Below are 20,829 nucleotides of genomic sequence, written 5' to 3' on the forward strand. Positions count from 1 at the left end.
GTAGGAAAGTTGATGAAGGCAGTGGATATTGTCTACATGGACTTCAGCAAGGCATCTGACAAGGTCCCACATGGGAGACTGGTCAAGAAAGTTCAGGTACTTGGCATCCAAGATTAGGTACAAATTGGATTAGACATTGGCTTTGTGTGATACACCAGAGGTAGTATATGGTTGCCTCTCTGACTGGAAGCCTGTGACTGGTGGTGTGCTGCAGGGATCGGTGATGATCATTGTCATTGATATCAACTATCTCAATGTTAATGTGGTCAACTAGATCAACAGATTTGATGACACCAAGGTTTGGGGTGTAGTGGACAGTGACGAAGACCATCATGGCTTGCAGTGGGAAAAATGAGTTGAAAAATGGATGGAATCTAATGCAGACAAGTGTGAGGCATTACACATTGGGAGGACAAACCAGGTTAGGGCTTACAGTGAGCAGTAGGGCTCCGAGAAGTGTGGTAGAACAAAGGGATCTTGGAATACAGGTCCACAATTCCTTGAAAGTGGAATCACAGGTAAACAGGGTCAAAAGAAAGCTTTTGGCACATTAGCCTCCATAATTCAAATAATTAAGTACAGGATATTATGTTAGAGTTGTATAAGGCATTGGTAACACCCAAGTTGGAGTATTGTGTGCAGTTTTGGTCACCTACCTCTCAGATGCAAATAAGATTGAAAGAGCAGAAGAGAAAATTTACAAGGATCTTGCAGGGATTGGAGGGGTTGTGTGAAAAGGAAATAATGACTAGGTTAGGAGCAGGGAAGAATGAGGGGTGATTTGATGGAGATATGTAGGCCTCCGTTAGTCTCAATAGACCATAGATTTGTACCTTGAAAAGTTTCCAGGGCGCAAGCCTGGGCAAGGTTTTTTTTAAATGGAAGACCAAGTTACCCAAGCTGCAAGTATAGAAATATACAGGTGGTATAGATAGGGCAAATGCAAGCAGGCTTTTTCTAGAGGTTAGGCAATACTAGAATTACAGGTCATGGGTTAAGGGTGAAAAGTGGAATGTTCAAGCTGAACTGCTCCAGAGGGTGGTGAGAGTGTGGAAACGAGCTGCAGGCAGAAGTGGTAGATGAGGGTTTGGTTTCAATATTTATAATAAGTACATGGAGAGGAGGGGCATGGAGGCCTAGTGTCCAGATGCAGGTTGATGGGCCTGTCCCTCTGCTGTCATATTTTATTATCTCCCTGATTCTACTTTATTCTCTTGCATAGATTATATCAGTCCATCTGGTAGCGACAATTTCATCATTTAGTTGGAAAAGGGAAGGAATCAACAATTTATACAGCATCAAGAGGTGCCATGAGCCAGCTTATCCTTGCCAGCTGTGTTATCCAGTGAGCTAGTCCAGTCCCATCTGGCCACTGCCCTCCCAGCCATAACTGAGAAAGAAAAGTTTAGCAAATTCCCTGTTGGATTAATCTAAAGCAGCAATAAACACTGCAAAATGAATAAAACTATCAGTTAGTGCAGAGAGAAATCATCCAATTAATCTAGAGGTAGCTGCATGCATGTGTGCCCTTTACGCCAATGCAGGCTAGAAATCTCTTGGTGTTACTGTCTTGCCAAGCTGGCTACAAGTATGTACTTATTTACAAAAAACCTCCCACGGTTTGTCTTTGACGTTACCAGATTTCAGTTCCAAGGTTGACATTTTGAAGCAAATTTGAAGATGAAAGGTGTAAAGACAGCAAAAAAAAGAGGACATGTTTCTCACACTGCCCAAATCCACAAGGTGCCGTGGTTAAAACTATAAAATCAAGAGTTCATGCTGAGCAGGATTAATCAATGTAAATATCACAGTTTTCTAAAGAGAGAAGAAAATCCCAGACCTCAAAATATCCAACCATTTATAATGATAATAAAAGTTCACAACTCTGACAACAGTTAGACAGAAATAATTAGGCTAAGGCTTCACATCAGATATTTGTTAATAGGAAAGAATTGTCATTTATATAGCACCTTATATTGCCAGTCAGGCAGGCTTTGGTTATCGAAATATAGAGAACTGTAACAGCCAATTCATTCACAATAAAGGTCCAACAGAACCAAAAGGAGCTTATTGGGGCGAGACACTGCTGAGATTAGTTTCCCCCCAGAAAACCCTTCAATGTTTCAAGTAACACATTAGGAAGGCAGATAGATGCAACCCTGAAATAGGCCCTGACTCAAGTGTCAACCAACGTGGCTGGAGCAGGGCCTCAACCCTCAACCTACCGATTTGGAGACAGGAGGGTTTCCAAGGGTTTAATGATATAAGGGTGTCACACTTCAAACCTATTCAGCTCGATAAACAAGCTATGCAGAGACATTTCCTGGAGAGCACTCAAAAAAAATATTTTTTTAAAAATCGATCATCAGTCAGTGCTTTCCTTGGATGAAACAGAATATACTTACATGAAAACTGGCACTTGAAAGAGACTGATGCGATATTACCATTAATAGTGGATTCTGGTGAATTTCGGCCATCAGATAATCAAGCCTGTGTTTATATGGGACAACTCAAAGAACAAAACAAGTCAAGAAAATAGCTGAGATTCCCTTAATTTATTTGTGACACTGTTGCTTATTCAGGGCAGGAGATGGTTAGTCACATACACTTGGGTGGCCATTTTAGACACTACATTGGCTTAGTGCAAACAACTGCGTATATTTGTGTTATGCTATCCATTTGGGTCGACAGAGGCTGATCCAAAAAGCATTGATTAATGATAACTTTTTTTTAAATTTTGATTTTAAAAAATTGAAACCCTTGCCAAGACGCCACAAGAAGGTCTGACTCTAGCTGAAAAAAAAATTACCTTACTGGACCAAATTAAAAGCCATCTGCCTAACACCACTCATCGTCAGCTGAAAAAAAGTTAACTGACTGCCAAAATCTCTAATTGCAAGCTTGATACATCAGCAAGATAAACTGAGAAGCACACAAAGGACAACACAGAATATCCAAAAATAAAAGCATGAAGTTAAGGGTCCAGATGTTGAAGAGGCCCTCAACCAATGGTTGTGTGTTGGGGGGAAAAAAGTCAGGAACTAGCTAAGAAGTTGGGTCATGAAGATTTTAAAATCAAAAGATGGTTGGTTGTTTAATAGAAATGTAGGCACCACATTAGATTCAAGAAAGCAGACAGCAAAAACGGTAATGCTGATGCTACAAGTGCAGAAACATGAAAATCTACCAAATTCTCCAACTTGATTTAAAAATTTTGTACAGATGATATCTACAATGCCAATTTAAAAAGGCTTATTTTTATTCTGCCATACTAGACTGATCCCTTTGCTACAAACACACATCACCAGGTTCAAAGGAAGCAATGGATCACATAACTGTTGTGTTGTTCAAATATGTCAGGAACCGATAAAAAGAAATTGATGGCTATTGTGTTAAACCTCGATACTTTAGGGGCTAAGAATGGATAATTTACAATTGAGTACTATGCTATTAGGAATGTGTGGGTGACTCTGAAATTTAAAAAAAAGCTGACGAGTTGAGATAAGATGTACAGCGGAAATCAAGCAAAATTGTTGATAATTGTGCAATACACCCTAATGTAGAATGAGAATTGTCAATGCTTCCACTGGAAATTCTGCCTGCCAGTACAGTATCCTCGGTGCAGCCAATGAATATGGAAATCAAAAAATTTAAATAAGTTTTATCACAGAAAGTTAAGACATTGTTTAAGCAATTGAAAACAATTTACTGACAGGCAAGGAAATGAGTGCAAGGAGCAACCTTCTACAGGCAGTAGAGCTTGTCAGTGATAGTTGGAAAGAAGTAAACAGCAATTCAGAACTGTTTTGCTCACTATGGTTTCAAGCATTCAGGCTTGGAGATGCTGGAAACAGCTTGGAATGAAAATAAATCAATTTCACTACTTCAAGTTGGGAACTCTGGAGAATATGAAGGCATCAACGTTCATCTTGAATGTTACAATGGAAATTAACATTTGGGAGATGTAATTGTTGAAAGCAGTGCATCGAGGTACCAGGGCAGGCAATATGAAGAAGAGGAAAATGTTAAGGACAGCACCACTGAACCTGAGCTGATGAATACACAGGATGTCATGAAATTTATATTGTTGGATAATGACATTACTTCATGCAGGAAAGCTCTGAAGGCAGTCTATTAACTGCACTAGGAGTCTGCGTGATTTTCTTCATTTATAGTTAAGGGAACACACCAGCATACGTTCGATGAATACTTCCGTCAGTAACCAATATGAACTAATACAGTTTTATCATACTGTAGTAATATTGATAGTGTTACAATTTGTTCTGTGTTTTTTTTAAATACATTTGTTACCCAGTTAAATGGTAGTTTGTCGTTTTCAAAAAAATATATACATCTTTTGAACTACTTTCAAGAAACTTCGGATAATTCGGGCAGCCACTTAATTGGGCAGAAACGTACCGGGTCCTGATGTGTCTCATTAACCGGGAATCCACAGTATATGCTAATACCAGCTTTTCTATTTAAAAAAGGTGTGTTAACTAAATCAATTTGATATGATGGATGGCTTATTCAATGGTACAAGACACCTAATGGTCCACAAAAAAAAATCGTCAGGAATGTTCATGATGAATAGCCACATCAATCTACCCCTCTGCCATCACAGAAGCAAACAAAAAATGTAGATGGTGGAAGTATGAGCTGGAAAGAGAATGCTGTAGTTGTAAAAAACACAGTATCTCAGGGAATCATTTGTAGAATGATAAAAAATTAAGTTCTGGGTTAAAGACCCTTTAGAAGCCAACCCAAAATTCTGGCTGTTTTCCCCTCTTCATTGCGCTGCCCGACTTGCTGAACACACCTTTTCCTTCTCGCCTTAACCAAACCATCAACAAAATCAAGGTGAAGCAAGGATGCAAATCCAAGATTCTTAATTGAGAAAAAAATTAGCCCTTACCTTTGTGATTTTAAAAACAAGGTGAATATTTGATTGAAAATGGATCTCAAAGCAACAGGGAGAATCAATCCTGCATTAACAATGCAATCAGCATTTAAATTGATTAACTGTGGACCAAATTACCTGGAAACTAAACAGTAACGCTCATTATCAAGGTTCTCAGATAACAGTATTCTGATCGTATAATAATGCAACTGAAAAAAAAACAGCCTTTAAAAAAATTAAAAATTCTGTTTTCTTTTAATATATAAAATTGGTTGAAAGTTCCTTTTAGGTATAGCATTTGTGCAGCTTCAGATCATACTAATGACTTCATACCTTTCAGAAGTCGATGATGCTTTTGACATTAAATGAGTAGAAGCAGTTTAACAAAGGAAGTGAAAGTAAGCTGAAACCATTTTCAGATCTAACTCTGCCTTTACGATTACAATTTCACATACTGCCAAAATACTAATAATCTCCTGATCTTTTAAAAATTGAAATATTGAAAAATTCTAAAGATATTTTTCTCCACGTCATCCTCCCCATTCTCACCTGCAACACAAAAGACGAATCGGCAGCACAAAACATCACCTCTGCACCGTTTCTCCACTTCCAAGCATTGACAGACAGTATTTCAATGAACTGTTGACTTTAGAAATAAACTCAGTTTATGCAAATTTAACCATCTCACCCCTCCTTGCTTTTTTTTAAAAAACGAGTCTTCATTTCAGACATTTGCATTGAAAAATCATTCAGTATGACTTCTGAAGCATTAGCATTTTTGTGGAGTGAATTGATGCATTTCCTGTATCAAAAATTCCATGAAAAAGGAGTGGATCCCATTTATTCTCAAACTTTCACACCTCCCCAAACCCACAATGAAAAACTCAAAACATTCACTTGTTTTTTGTCTCTGACAGGGTGTGAGTAACAATGTAGGACCCCTGGACTGACTGCTGCTCAAGGGCATGTGCTTCAGACACACAGTAATCTAGGGTGGCAAACTAAGGCTACATTGTACAATACTGCAGATTTATTTTATACAATTTCCAGCAATTGCTTGCTATATTTTTTTTAAAAAAGTTATCAAGTTCTTTAATTACACAATGATGCTGGGTCTCAGTTGATTCCCAATCCCTTCAAGTTATTCACTTTTTGCCTTTTTCCCATTTTCTTTCTCATCGTCTGTCAAGTCACAGCGTTTCCGCTTGCTGCAGTCAACCTGGCTTTTCACAGGCCGCGGTTTAAAAGTGATGATAATACAAGTCATGTTGTCACATCCAGTTCCATCTCCAGACGTGTCGGGTGCCAAACAGTGATCCAGCAGCTACAAATACATAAAGTGAAAGAGTGCTAGAGGACTTGAAGAAACACCAAAGCTTCATGCAAGCATTTGCTGCAGACAATGAAAAAAAATTTTAAAGGCTCCTATGGCCTTCTACACTGTGAACTTGGCTAATTTAGATTCTTGTTCCTGGCCCATATCTACACATGAACTGCATCCCAAGACAGTGAAAATTTATTTGAGTTATCAAATAACAAAGGTCAATGATAGAAAATGACATGAAGTGTAGAATTTCAGTTAATAAATAAATAATACAAAATGCTGGCCGAACTCAGCAGGTCAGACAGCATCTATGGGAGGAGGTAGTGATGACGTTTCGGGCTGAAACCCTTCATCAGGATGAATTCAAGAACAGCTTCTTCCCCTCTTCCATTAGATTTCTGAATTTCTAAACGCATAAATGTTATTCTAATAGCATTATTAAATTTTGCAATTTAAAGTAATTTATGTCTTGGCATGCACTACTTTCACAAAACAAATTTGCCATCATACAAGTCAGTGATAGTAAATCTAATTGATTTCTATGGTACAAATTCCCAAGCTATAGTATACAGAAAATATGCAAAGTCAGGCAAATATAGCTGAGTATTTATCGGTGGCAAGCATAGTTGGAGTAGAAGAGAACAAGGAGAGATTAACAAGCAGAGGGTATCAAATGCACAAAAAAAGATAATAAATGCTGTGATAAAAAGCCTTGTCAACTCACACCATTAACAGAAAGGAACCCTATTCTCCTAATATATGATTAGAGTGTAGACCCAGCCTAGAGCTATAATTACAAAAGCACACACTAAGTTAATTTATGAGCTTTTACAAAGGGCTTTGTTCTAAATTTGTTTGAAGTACAAGGATAAAATAACCCTCAACTGTACAGAAGTAGTTGTACTGGTGAATATTTTGGGCTATACTGTACTCTGCATATTAATTGTTATCCATGTTACATGACGTCTTAAAGTATTTTAAACTAAGAGTTAAACTAACCACCTTCAAAAGAGGTTCACAGAAGTGATCCCTAGATTGAACAGCATGTCATATGAAGAGCATTTGATGGCTCTGGGCCTGCATTCACTGGAATTCAAAAGGATGAGTGACTTAATTGAAGCCTATTGAATGCTGAAAGGCCTTGATAGCGTGGCTGTGGAGAGGATGTTTCATATGATGGAAGAATTTACGACTAAAGGACACAACCACAGAATACAGGGATGTCCTTTTAAAACAGAGGTGAGGAGGAATCTCTTTAGCCAGAGAGTGGTGAATGTGTGGAATTCATTGTTACAGGCGGTTGTGAAGATCAAATCTTTAGAAACATTTAAAGCAGAGGTTGATAAGATTCTTGATTATTCAAGACAGGAAGGGATGGGGGCTGAGGTGAAAATGGATCAGCCATAATGAAATGATGGAGCAGACTCGATGGATCAAATGGCTTAATTCTGCACCTAAATCTTACGGTCTTGTGCTCTAATCAATATTATAAGTAATACACAATGGATAACTTTTAACATTAAGGCCACTGTTGGTTATTCATGCCCAAGTGTCACAGTACAGGTAACATTAGGCAAGAAGAACTGTATTACAGCAGAACAATTTGGCCATTTTCTCAGTTTATTTCAACATCAGGTGATACACAACTCTTGTCCTTTTCAAGGTGTAAATAAGTCTACAAAAGAGCTAAATACTATGTTTAATTTTAACTCCTTTTAAATGTATGGCACTAAACAAGACTATCTTTTTTGTTCCACATTCAGAGCTATTCAAAATCAGAATACTATTCTTAACTGCAAGAACAGGGAGGAATCTGTACATGGAGATGAATACATTAACCTCCGCAGAAAATCAATTTATGGACATGGATGCTGTCCCTCCTTTACTGATCGTTAAACTATATCACTTGCTGGGTCATTGCAAAGGAGAGTTGATAGTCACCCACAATGTGGGATTGGATTTATACACAGGGTAACAAGATATTTTATTCTGTTAAAAAAAATACTGAATGAAGCAGTGTGATTTTTATAGGGATATGGTTACTATTTGGTGAAGATTCACAATCCTAATCATTCCATTCAGATTTATTTCATTACTTGAATTTTAATTCCCATTTGTGGTGGGATTGGAACTAAGTTCACAGTTTACTAATACCAACAAGAAACTTAAATTTCCAGAAAAAATACCACAATTGTTTTCCCCTACCTGCAGCTGTCCTGGGACCACAGCAATGAAGGATCCACATTTCACAGTATTTTTTTCATTTTGGTTACCCTGTCACCCCTTCTCTTCTCACCTGCCTATCACTTCCCTCTGGGTCCTCTCCTCCTTCCCTTCTCCCTATGGTCCACTCTCCTCTCCTATCGGATTCCCTCTTCAACCCTTCAGCTCTTGCAGCTTTCACCCGATTTCTTTCTTCACACTCCACCTCCCAGCTCCTCACCTCTCATCCTCTCCCCCCACCTGAACTCACTTATCACCTGCCAGCTTGAACTCCTTCCCCTCTGCCCACCACCTCATTCTGGCTTCTGCTGTCTTTCTTTCCAGTCATGATGAGGGGTTTCGGGCCAAAACATTCCCCCTGCTTGCCTGAGTTTCTCCAATTGCTCAAGATTTCTAACACCAGCAAAATCTCTTGTGTCACGGAGTACTTGATTACCTTCAACCGTCTGGATCTCTGTATCTGTAATCCCATGGCCAAATATGCATTCAGTTCCCCGCCCAAAAAGAAGGGAATCACGTTACTTTCTGAGTTGTCCTTCCATTTAACCACAGTGCAGGAGAAGGTGGTTTGTGGCAAACTCAATTACTGAATTAGTAACCTCATTTGCCACAAAAAACTGAATTAATACCAGGCTTGGAGAGGTACTCTCAACGACAACCATTGCTGAGCAACCTTAGGCTGGCGATGAGCATCTTTTAACATGGCACTTTTACTCCACTTAAATCCTCCAGCACAAAATGGCATATTACCATAAATTCCCAACCACTGGCAATAATTTCATATTTCTCTTACCCCACTCTGCTCGCTTCTATCTCCCACCCAAGATCCACAAACCTGATTGTCTGCGTAGGCCCAGTGGCTCTGCCTGCTCCTGTCCCACTGAACCCATGTCCTCATACCTCAACTCTATTTTATCTCCCTTGGTTCAGTTCCTTCCCACCTACACTTTTCATGCTTTGAACTGCGCAGTAACTTTCAACTCACTGGCCCTGACCACCTCATTTTCACCATGGATGTCCAGTCCCTATACACTTCCATTCCCCAACAAGGCCTTAAAGCTCTCCGCTTCTTTCTAAATAAAAGAACCAGTTCCCTTCCACCACCATCATCCTCCATCTGCCAAAAATTATCCTCATCCTCAACTCGTTCTCCAGACTCAAGGGACTGCCACTGGCACCAGCTATACTTGCCTTTTCGTTGGCTATGTAGAACAGTCCATGTTCCAAGTCTTGTCTGGTAATTCTCCCCAACTCTTCACTACGTTGACAACTGAAGCTGCTTTATGCACCCATGCCGAGCTTGCAGATTTCATGAACTTTGCCTCTAACTTCCACCCTGCCCTTAAATTCACTGGGACCTCCCCCTTTCTTGATCTCTTTGCCTCCATCTCTGGAGACAAACTGATGACTGACATCGTTTATAAACCTATCGATTCCCACAGTTGTCTTGACTATACCTCTTCCCACCCAGTCTCCTGTAAAAAATGCTATTCTCTTCTCTCCGTTCCTTCGTCACCACCAGATCTGTTCCGAGGATGAGACTTTCATTTCCAGGACATCAGAGATGTCCTCCTTCAAAGAACAAGACTTCCTTTCCTCCACCATTGATGCTACCCTCACCCGCATCTCCTCCATTTCTTGGATATCTGCACTTGCCCCATCTTCTTGCTGCCTTAACAGGGATAGAGTTCCTCTTTTCCTCACTTATTACCCTATGAGCCTCCACAGGTTCTGTCATCTCCAAAGGGATCCTACCACTAAACACATCTTTACCCTCTCCCCCTCGACGATCCATGGGGATCACTCCCTCTGGGATTCCCTCGTCCATTCATTCCTCCCCATTAATCTTCCCTGGAACATTTATCCCTGCAAGTGGCCAAAGTTCTATGCCTGCCCATTCACCTCCTCACTCCCCTCCATTCAGGGCCCCAAAAAGTTACTCCAGGTGCAGCAGCACTACACCTGCAAGTTTGCTGGGGTCGTCAGTTGTATCCAGTGCTCTGAATGTGGTTTTCTCGACACTGCTGAGACCCGTCGTATAGTTCAGGCATTACTTCATTGAGTACCTCCACTCCAAAAGTAGAATTTCCCAGTGGCCAAACATTTTTATTCCAACTCCCATTCTTGTTCCAACATGTCAGTCCATGACTTCCTCTCTTACCACAAAGAGGCCACCCTCAGGGTGGAGGAGAAACACCTTGTGTTTCATCTGTATAGCTTCCAACTTAATGGCATGGATTTCCACTTTGCCTTCTGGTTTCAAAAACACTCCTCTCTCTTCCCCCTCTTCTTCTATTCCCCTCTCTGACCTCCTCCCTCTTCTCATCTATCACCTCCACCTGGGGCTCCCTTCTCCATCTATCACCTCCACCTGGGGCTCCCTTCTCCTTCCCCCTCCTCCTATTCCCCACTCTGACCCCCTCCCTCTTCTCATCTATCACCTCCACCTGGGGCTCCCTTCTCCTTCCCCCTCCTCCTATTCCCCACTCTGACCTCCTCCCTCTTCTCATCTATCACCTCCACCTGGGGCTCCCTTCTCCATCTATCACCTCCACCTGGGGCTCCCTTCTCCTTCCCCCTCTTCTTCTATTCCCCACTCTGACCTCCTCCCTCTTCTCATCTATCACCTCCACCTGGGGCTCCCTTCTCCTTCCCCCTCCTTCTATTCCCCACTCTGACCTCCTCCCTCTTCTCATCTATCACCTCCACCTGGGGCTCCTTCTCCTTCCCCTTTCCCCACGATCCATTCTTCTCTCCTATTAGATTCCTTCCTCTGCAGCCCTTTACCTTTCGCCCCTTCCTGGCCTCACCCAAAACTTTTCAGCTCATCCTCTCCCCTCCCCCCACCTTTTCTATATTCTGACGTCTTCCCCCTTCCTTCTCAGTCCCAAAGAAGGGTCTCCGCTTAAACACCGATTGTTTATTCATTTCCATAGATGCTACCTGACCTGCTGAGTTCTTCTGACATTTTGTGTCAGACATTTTATAAATCCTTCCTGAATGAAGTGTGGGAGATGTGGCCCCTACCTCTTCAGATATGGAAGACAGCATCCTCAAGTCTCCATTCTCATCTCGCTTGTTGATGCGTTCACTGATGAAATCCACAACCTCTTGACTGCTCATTACATTCCTGGAAGGCAAAGCAAATTACTGGAATTGCACAATCCAGTTCCAGATTAGGAATAAAACTATTCAGCCCTTTTAGCATATCTATCAACTTCCAGAATCTCTCAGATCAAGTCAGTGCTGAAAAGATTAAAATTAGGAACTGGAGATTAACATTGTTGAGATCAGGCAAGGGACTGGATAAATTCAAGTCAAGTTTAACTATTCCAATCATCAAGTTTGTTAAAACTAAAGTAGCGGAAAAGAACAAAGGGTCTCTTTAACCCTTTCCTGTTCATATTGATTATATTGTGATCAACAAGCACCTGATTCAACAAGGTCTGACGCCTAAAGAGGAAAAGGGAAAATAATAATTTAATTATTCAGATTTAACAATATGTGGAGATTCTCGTCAGACTGTTGTGCTATGCACAACTTTCACATAGCAATATCATCTTTCAAATGCTGATATGCAGTGTTTTTATCACTGCAATGAAAAGTCACAAACTAAAAACATCAACTCTCTCACAGCCCACAGGTGCCCGATCCCAACCTGCCATGCTTAGTAATGAAACTGAAATAGTGGCAATCCTTCAACTTCCTTTCATTGAAGTAAGCCAAACAGAACATTAGAAACAGAAGCAAAAATGGACCTCTCAGCCCTACCTCCCTGCTCTGCAGTTCAGGCATTCCATCCACCTTGCTGCCCAATCGAGACACCTACTGATCTCACTCATGAATGTACTCGATGACAGTGCATCCAGTTCTTAAAGAGATAGATCTGATAGAAATCTTAAATGGCTGGGCACTTATCCCCTTGTTCTAGACTTTGTGTAAGTTCTGAGACGACTTTGCAACAGATGTCAAGGTGTCAGTCAGTGGGGTCGGCAGGTTGGTTGTTTAGGAGGTGGGGTGCTTTCTCTGCATTGAACTTGTGTCAGTCCCAATACTCTTTCAGTGATTGCAGACATGGAAATCCCAGGAGTCAGCCTTGATGTTACTTATTTTTTAAATCCCTGCCAAACATCCTTGAATATTTTCTTCTGCCCATCTGGAATCTATTGCCACAAAGAACTCAGAATGGAATCTGGTGTCAGGCATGCAAACCACATGTCCTGCCCAATGAAGATGACTGAATGTAGCTTAGATCTCACTGCTGAGATGTTGGCCTGGGAGAAAATGCTGACAGTATTAATTTATTGATTGACTAAGATACAGTGTGAAACAGGCCCTTCAGGCATTTTGAGCTACGCTGCCCAGCAACACCTGATTTAACCTTAGCCTCAAGATGGGACAAATTACATAACCAATTACAATACTAACCAGTACAACTTTAGACCATGGGATGAAACCACAGCACCTAGAGAAAACCTACGCATTCCATAAAGAGGAATGTACAGACATCTTACACGTGACATCAAAATTTAACTTCAACCTTCAACTGTAATGTTGTCACACTAATCACTACACTATGATGGCACCCCAAACATTGTTCCCTCTAATTTGTCATGACCAGTGTGCGCAAAAATCTTGTGATGTGCGACTTTTGCCCAGCAATAACAACATGTGCACACTGAATAATTTCTTCAATTAAAAACAGTATAAATAAGCCAGTTCTAAAATCTGCAGACAAATCATTGCAAACTCCACATTTTCAACACAGTCCGCATCAGAAACTGGAAAAGGAAATGCGACTGTGTATGATCGCGAAATATACTTAACATGCCAATAAGATAAGAGTGTGCACAGTTTAATTTCTTTTGTGTGCACACACACACCTTAGAGGGAACACTGGCCATGTTCCACTGGCCACTGGAATAAACTGTTCGTTTATTTGGAAGGATTTTGGAGTACTCTGTGGAAGCAATGTAGTCCTCCTTCTGAGGAAATGCTTGAAGCACAGAAGTATCATGATGTATTGGCCTGAAACAGTTAAACTGCTCTGCAAACTGATTGAATTGAACTAAACCTTGCGTATAGACCTTGTATCAGACAGGCAAACACAATGGCTCACGGCAATACCTCCCTTCAAGCTACTGGCAGCTATCAGACATCTTCCAAGTAAAGACCACAAGAGTGTCTCTACAACAACCAAATCCTGTTAATCTGCAATTATTTCCATTATTTTGGCTCCAAAGTGACGGTAATAAAAGGAATATTGTTAGGGAAAATAATCACTGGAGTTCTCAAGAACCTACATTTTCACTTAAGAGAAGCCTGAGATCTGGATTTCCCAGAAGAACCAGGAACCAATCAACCTACTGTTGAGTGATGGACAACGGGGTGCAGAGTTAACCATTCCCTCCCCCCTCCTGAGAACCACGAACTATTGCTATTGTTATGCTGCTAATGAGAGAGAAAGATAAAGCTCAGGCAAGAACATCTGCTACAGATAAGAGGGGAAAAGAAACTGCTGATTTACTGTATTATGACTCTTCCTGGATTATTTACCTTCTACTACAAGGACTGTACCTGGCTCGTTAACATTCCTCAGGAGATAGCAGGAGTGGCCTGATTTGATGGACACGGTCATACAGAGTTGATGGATAACTGAGACCCTGTGAGTGGGGATAAAAGACAGGTCTGGAGAGACACCCTTCAGACACACCAGTGGATACTGACAGTGTTGTGAACCCACAGAAAGGTGGGGGCTTCGGAGACCGAACCAGGAGATCGGTCAGTAAAGCTCACAGTGTTACAGCAGGGCCGGTGGGGACTTCTGTGTGTGTCCACTCATGTCAGAGTAACTAGTCCACCACAGAAGAACGGTCCAGCTGAAGACTAGAGGGGTCATAATTGAATGACCACAACCATACGACGGATTAAGAAAGCCACAAAAAGGTTTGCCTGCCGCAACAGTTGCTGTTACATCTTGCTCGCTTTCTCTCCAACAATTTCAACACAACAACCATAACTACTTCAGCATTTATGAACTGAACTCTATACATTCCTATGACAATTCATTTACCCCTAGACATCAATAGAGCTTGTTTATTATTGATTATTATTATTCCTACACTTCTAGGTTTATTACTGCTAACTTGTTTTATATGTATATTTGCATTTTTGATAATGTGTTGTGTAGTTTACTAATAAACACCTTTATTTTGGTACCACCAGACTCCAACGGATTCTTCTTTCTCTGCTGGTCAGACACGCAGTTACGGGGTACGTAACACTACACACAAGGACTGAAAGCTCCACCACACCAAAGGTGAAAGAAAACAGTTCAGCAAGAAGCTGAAGGCCAAGGTCCTACAGAAAATGCATGACCCCAAGCAACAGAGTGGGTGGAAAGAATACAAGTCTAGAAACATGCTGATAACCATGTCACTCATGGATTCTACAACATTGTGAATATCACTTGCTGTCCAAGGACTATTACTTTTCTAGGATAAAATTATAAATCTAAGAAATTTGGTCGAAGGGAAGTGCTGAATAAAATTGAAATTTCAATTTATTCAATTCATTGTTTCTGATCATCATCTACATCCAAAAGTCTGTCTGCTGCAACAGCAGGCTGAGGGAATTCATATGGAATAAAAATCCAGAAGAGTAGTCAAGTTGGGGCTAACAAAATAAAACTCAAAGTTTTTAATATGTTAAGTAAGTGGACCAAGATAGGATACAGTAAATGTGGGCTAACCAAAGCACAAAAGAGACTGAAGAACAGTCTTGAAGGATGTATTCCACACAAATGACATTTTTATTCATATTGAAAGTGTTGATAATGGTATGGGTATATTTTTGGCAGTGGATGGAGATGCGACAAGAAAACTCTGATGGACAAAGGTGGCCAAAAGGAATTGAATAAAGTTGAAATGATAAACATTGCAAGACCCAGTCTCCAATGGTTAGTAGCTCTTTAAATAAAATCCTAATTTGTTCATAATCAGGAAGATGTGGATCCCAAAATCAGGACAATGACATTACAGTCTGCTCCTTTTAAGAAACTGGGACTGCTAGACTTGGGTAGAAACTCAGTATTAGTTAACTTGCAAGAATCCCCCATTAGAAATGGGAGGATATAAAAGTACAAAGACTTAGGATGTGATTGAAGTATTAAAAGATACAAATTAATACTTGCCATATTCCATCACATGCAATCACCATGAAATCATGGTCATCATTTAACGTCAATGACTTGAGATCAGGCAGTGCTGAAATCATCTGCTCCTCTGGAGGGAGATTCTTATTCCTCTTGTAAAAGTGATCACCTGTAACAAGAGTTGTAAGTAACCAAACGCACCATTTTGATGGATGATTGCACATTGGATATCAGCATTTTTTTTTAAACTGCCTTGATTTTGTAGTTGATCCAAATATAATCTGTTTTAACAAATTCTTGACCTTTATCGTAACCTCTGTACTGCTCTGGAAAGTAATCTGTATGCTAATCAGAAAGCTATATTTCAGGCAGAAAATACATGCACAAGCTTGAAACGACAGTATCAGACTGATTCATTATATAACTCTGGAATTAATCCTTAACCTCGCGCCTCCCTCCCAAACGCTGGTAGAAAGTGTCAGAAAAACGATATGAAGGATTACTCCTCAGAGTGTTTGCCTAGGAGCTGATAAGATTTGACACTTGCGTGCTGCCCCCAGCATAACTCAGATTGTGCTGGCCTTTCATGCATAACAATGCATTTCAGCATGTTTCCAGGCACACATGACAAATAAAACAAATCTTTATAAGCTGGAGGTATACATTTAATAAATTACATCAATCCCCACAGAAGAGAATTCAAACTGAGTTTTTCTTGAATTGATTACACTGCTTCTGACCAATGCTTATAAGTTTAACAAAATCTGTAGCCATCTCCTGGATTAAATTGTGACAAATTGGGACCAAGTTTTCCTGGGATCCATCAGGGTTACACCTGCCCAAACTAGTTTTTCATGAGAAGTATGTAGTTTGCCCTTGGGTGTGGACTGAGTTGAGCCCACATCCCAGAAGCTGTCATGCCTGAACACAGATGCTACTATTTTTTGGTAAACAAGTTCAGACAAGCATCCTCTACACTTTCTTAAAAATCAAGCTTCACAAAAGGGCAAGCATTCAAACAGGAGCAAGTTTCAACTCGAAGTTTTAGAATTAAAAGGAAATTTGATACAAATCTACACGCAGTTTCTCCACAACTTCTGCCATCTCCAACAGGATCTCAACACCAGGCACATTTTTCCCTCCCTCACCCCTCTGCCCACTTTCTGCTTTCCACGGGAATTGCTCCCTATGCAATTCCCTTGTCCGTTCGTCCCTCCCGACTGATCTCCTTCCTGGCACTTACCCTTGCAAACAGAACAATTGCTACACCGGCCCTCTACACCCCCTCCCTCACTACCAATCAGGGCCCTAAACAGTCCTTTCAGGCGAGGCGACACTTGACTGTCATCAGAGAGACTGGGAGACCGCTTCACTGAGCATCTATGCTCCATCCACCAGAAAAACCAGGAACTCCCAGTGGCCGCCCATTTTAATTCCACTTCCCATTCTGACATGTCAATCCATGGCCTCCTCTACTGTTGCAATGAGGCCACACTCAGGTTGGTGGAACACCACCTTATATTCCATCTGGGTAGCCTCAAACCTGATGGCACGAATGTCAATTTCTCGAACTTCTGTTAATGCCTAGCCTCACCATACCCCTTTCCCCTTTCCCTGTCTCTCCTTATTTCCTGGTTTGTCCATCAACCCCCTCTGGTGCTCCTCCTTTTCTGTCTTCCATCAGATTTCCCCTTCTCCAGCCCTGTATATCTTTCATCAGCCCGCATCCCAGCTTTACTTCACCCCTCCCCCAGCTTCACCTATCACTTTGTGTTTCTTCCTCCCCTCCCCCACCTTCTAACTCGAGCTTCAACTTTTTCTTCCTCCAGTCCTGAAGAAGGTCATCAGCCCGAAACATCGGCCGTTTACTCTTTTCCACAGATGCTGCCTGGCCTGCTGAGCTCCTCCAACACTTTGTGGGCATTGCTTGGATCTCCAGCGTCTGCAGATTCTCTTTTGCTTGCGCAGTTTTCAAGTTAGACAGTTCATTTTAAATTGAACTATGTTTTACTATTAACATTCAAAGCACCTTTCAATCTGTAAATAATTCTTTGACAATATCCCTTAGTTGTAACATTCAACTAATGCTCTGCACATCCTTCAATTACACTCAGCGGCCACTTTTATCAGGCACACATGCTCATTAATGCTGATATTTAGTCAGCCAATCATGTGGCAGCATGGCCCAGAGGTTTAGTTCTTCAGACCAAACATCAGAATAGGGAAGAAGTGTGACCTAAATGACTTTGACTGTGGAATGATTGGTGGTGCCGGATGGGCTGCGGATCTCCTGGGACCCCTGATGCACGGCCTGAAACATCGACAGTTGATTCCTCTCCATGGATACAGCCTGAGCCACTGGCATACCAAGTCGATCATCAAACAACAGTTACGATAATCCTGTTTTTACTTACCTCACGTTCACATCAACTGCACCCCAATTCTAGCTATACTAGTGGCTGGTTAGTCTACTAGCACATGTGGAAAGCAGCTGGAAGATGTGGGAGAAAAGAAATCACAATCACGGGGAGAATGTGCAAACCCCACACATACTGCACAAGGCTGCGCTTGCCTCAATACTGAACTAGCTCTGTGGCTATGGGGACTTTTGGAGATTCTGTGGCTCATATTCGTTGTTATTTATTGTTTGCATGTGTCTGTTTTCCTCCCTGCACACTGGTTGTTTGATGGTCTTTGTTGTGTGGGGATTTGGTGCATTCCTTTGTTTTGTGGCTCACTGTAAGAAGATGAATCTCAGGAGAACCTCAACCATCAGGTTCCCCTCATCAACGAAATGCTCCCACAACCAATGGACTCACTTTCCATATACTGTTTCTTCCTTTAGCATTTGCAGTTTGTGGCCTTCTGCATTCTGAACACCCCAGTTGGATGGTCTTTCATTGATTCTGACATAGCAATTATTCTATAGATTTGTTGAGTATGCCCACAAAAAAATTGAATCTCAGGGTTGTATGTAGTGACACATGTGCACTTTGATAATAAAATTTACTTTGAACTTAAAATTTGTGCCTTATTGGCATCCTAACCTATTGTATATCACACACTATGACCCTCTCTATTTTGTGCTACATCTCATTCCATTTAAATAATAACCTGCTTTACTTTTCCTTCTACAATAGTTACCTCATTTCTGCTAGACTATAATCCATGCGCTAACTCGCCCTATCTCTAGCAACACACAAAATGCTGGAGGAACTCAGCAGGCCAGGCACCATCTACGGAAATTAATAAACAGTTGATGTTTTGAGCTAAGACCCTTCTTCAGGACTGAAAAGGAAGGGGGAAGACACCAGAAGATAGAGATGCTCTATGTCAACACTAAACCTTCTTGTCAACAATTCTGCACTCAGCACTCGTGGCTCTTCCATGTACAACAACATGCATTTACCTCCCCCAACCTCACCTGGAGTTCCTCCAAGTGAGGTCTTTTTAAGCCAAACCAATCAGAAATTTCTCAGTACGCTACAAGCTGTGGCAAGATTATTCTATAGATACAAAGGCAAATCATGAGACATGAAACATACAGAAGGAAGTTGCAAACTGGCTTACAATCTTAAAAAAAGATCATGAAGACATTCAAGCTCAACAATTTTCATGGTTTCATGTATAATGGGGGAGAGTAGCAGTGAATAAAAGTGAAACAAACATGATTACCTATGGCCCGAGAGAGATTTAACCCTCCATTTACTCTTCCATCCAAAGTAACTTTTCCACCAGCATTTTTAATCCTGGCCAACTCCACTTCATCTTCTGGTTTGTGGTCATAGGACATGTCAATAGCCTTGCCACACTCTGAAACAACACAGCGGGAATCACCAGCATTGGCTACGATCAACTGCTTCCCACGGATCAGGGCCACAACAGCCGTTGTCCCACTGTCTGAGCCAGGCTAGAAGACAACAAACACGATTAATGGACTTCAGGTTTCAGCTGTGGTGCTGGACAGATGTTTTTAAAATAAAGATGACTGCCATGATCTTATGCAATACTTTGGTTAAACGTCGATTTTCTGAAGAATGTACTCGAGAGATACTTCAGTATTGTTAAATGTGACATAAGACAACATTCATCACATAATTGACTTCTAATAGCTTGCAACAGAAAATGATCAATTTTAGTTCCACTGAAACTTTGGAAGAAAGACAAAAGATAAATAAATCAGGGATTTGTCCGAAGTTACATTTTCCACTTTTCAAGGTAGTAATAATCTTCCTGAGATGCCAAAAGTCCCTAAAAAGCCATACTAGTTTTATTATACCAGCAATCACTTGTACAGACTGACTTTAAACTACTCTCCATCTCATGTTCTCAATATTCATTGCTAGTTTATTTATTTTTCAAATGCTCCTTCAACCGGCAGAGTTAGATTTTTGCTAAGCGGTTGAAAGGGCACATGAGAAATTACAATCAAACCAGCCGTCAGTTTACTGAATGACACCTATTACCCCTCAACCATCAATCAGACCATTAAAACCAGAGGGGGCAACTTTACTCACCCTAACACTGAATTGTTACCACAACCTATGGACTCACTTTCAAAGACTCTTCATCTCATATTCCTGATATTTATTGTTTATTATTTTCTTTATTTCTGTTTGTATTTGCAGTGTCTTGTGCACAATGGCTGTCAGTCTTTGTTGTGTGTAGTTTTTCAGTGATTCTATTGTTTCTCTTTGTATTTACTGTGCATGCCTGCAAGAAAATGAATCTCAGGGTAGAAAATGATGACACATGTATTTTGATAATATTTATTTTGAATTTTGATGTATAGTATACTCTAGGCTGAATAGAACACCCTACTTCTAATTCATACATTTGTATTCATTATTATACTTTGGAAACTCATTTCAGTAAAGGTGACATCCCTAGCATAACATCTTACAGAAGACCTTGCCTACCTCCTCTTTACCATCCATTCCAGGCAACACAACGTCTTCCTCTTCTTCCGCATCACTATCTTCTTGATCCTCTTCATCCTCCTCTTCCTCTTCACCTCCTTCACTGCTGTATTCCTCCTCCTCCTCCTCCTCCTCCTCACTGCAGTCCTGTCAGTGAAAGATTTCAACATAGTACAAGTCACACAGCAACTCGATGTTCTGATGCCTTAATAGTAGAACATAAACAACTCAGTTACCGTAATGGATTCCTAATCAGGGAAAATTCAATTCAATATGTCCGACAGGATTAGTGATGCCACAGCCAGAGAAT

General features: G+C 40.9%; 1 protein-coding gene across 1 annotated transcript in view; it reads right to left on the bottom strand.

The window, feature by feature from the left end:
* Positions 1-5,138: 5,138 nt before the first annotated feature.
* The window catches only part of ppm1g (protein phosphatase, Mg2+/Mn2+ dependent, 1G), a 44,046-nt gene continuing 28,355 nt past the window's right edge, over positions 5,139-20,829 (bottom strand). The window contains exons 6-10 of the mRNA XM_059986719.1: positions 20,520-20,666; positions 19,276-19,510; positions 15,640-15,769; positions 11,475-11,577; positions 5,139-6,224 (exon numbers count right to left, since the gene is read on the bottom strand). Coding sequence (XP_059842702.1) covers positions 6,042-6,224; positions 11,475-11,577; positions 15,640-15,769; positions 19,276-19,510; positions 20,520-20,666 — 798 coding nt within the window. The 3' untranslated portion in view covers positions 5,139-6,041. The remainder of the gene's footprint in view (positions 6,225-11,474; positions 11,578-15,639; positions 15,770-19,275; positions 19,511-20,519; positions 20,667-20,829) is intronic.

The sequence above is a fragment of the Hypanus sabinus genome, chromosome 12, assembly GCF_030144855.1.
Source record: "Hypanus sabinus isolate sHypSab1 chromosome 12, sHypSab1.hap1, whole genome shotgun sequence".
Classification (NCBI taxonomy): Eukaryota; Metazoa; Chordata; class Chondrichthyes; order Myliobatiformes; family Dasyatidae; genus Hypanus; species Hypanus sabinus.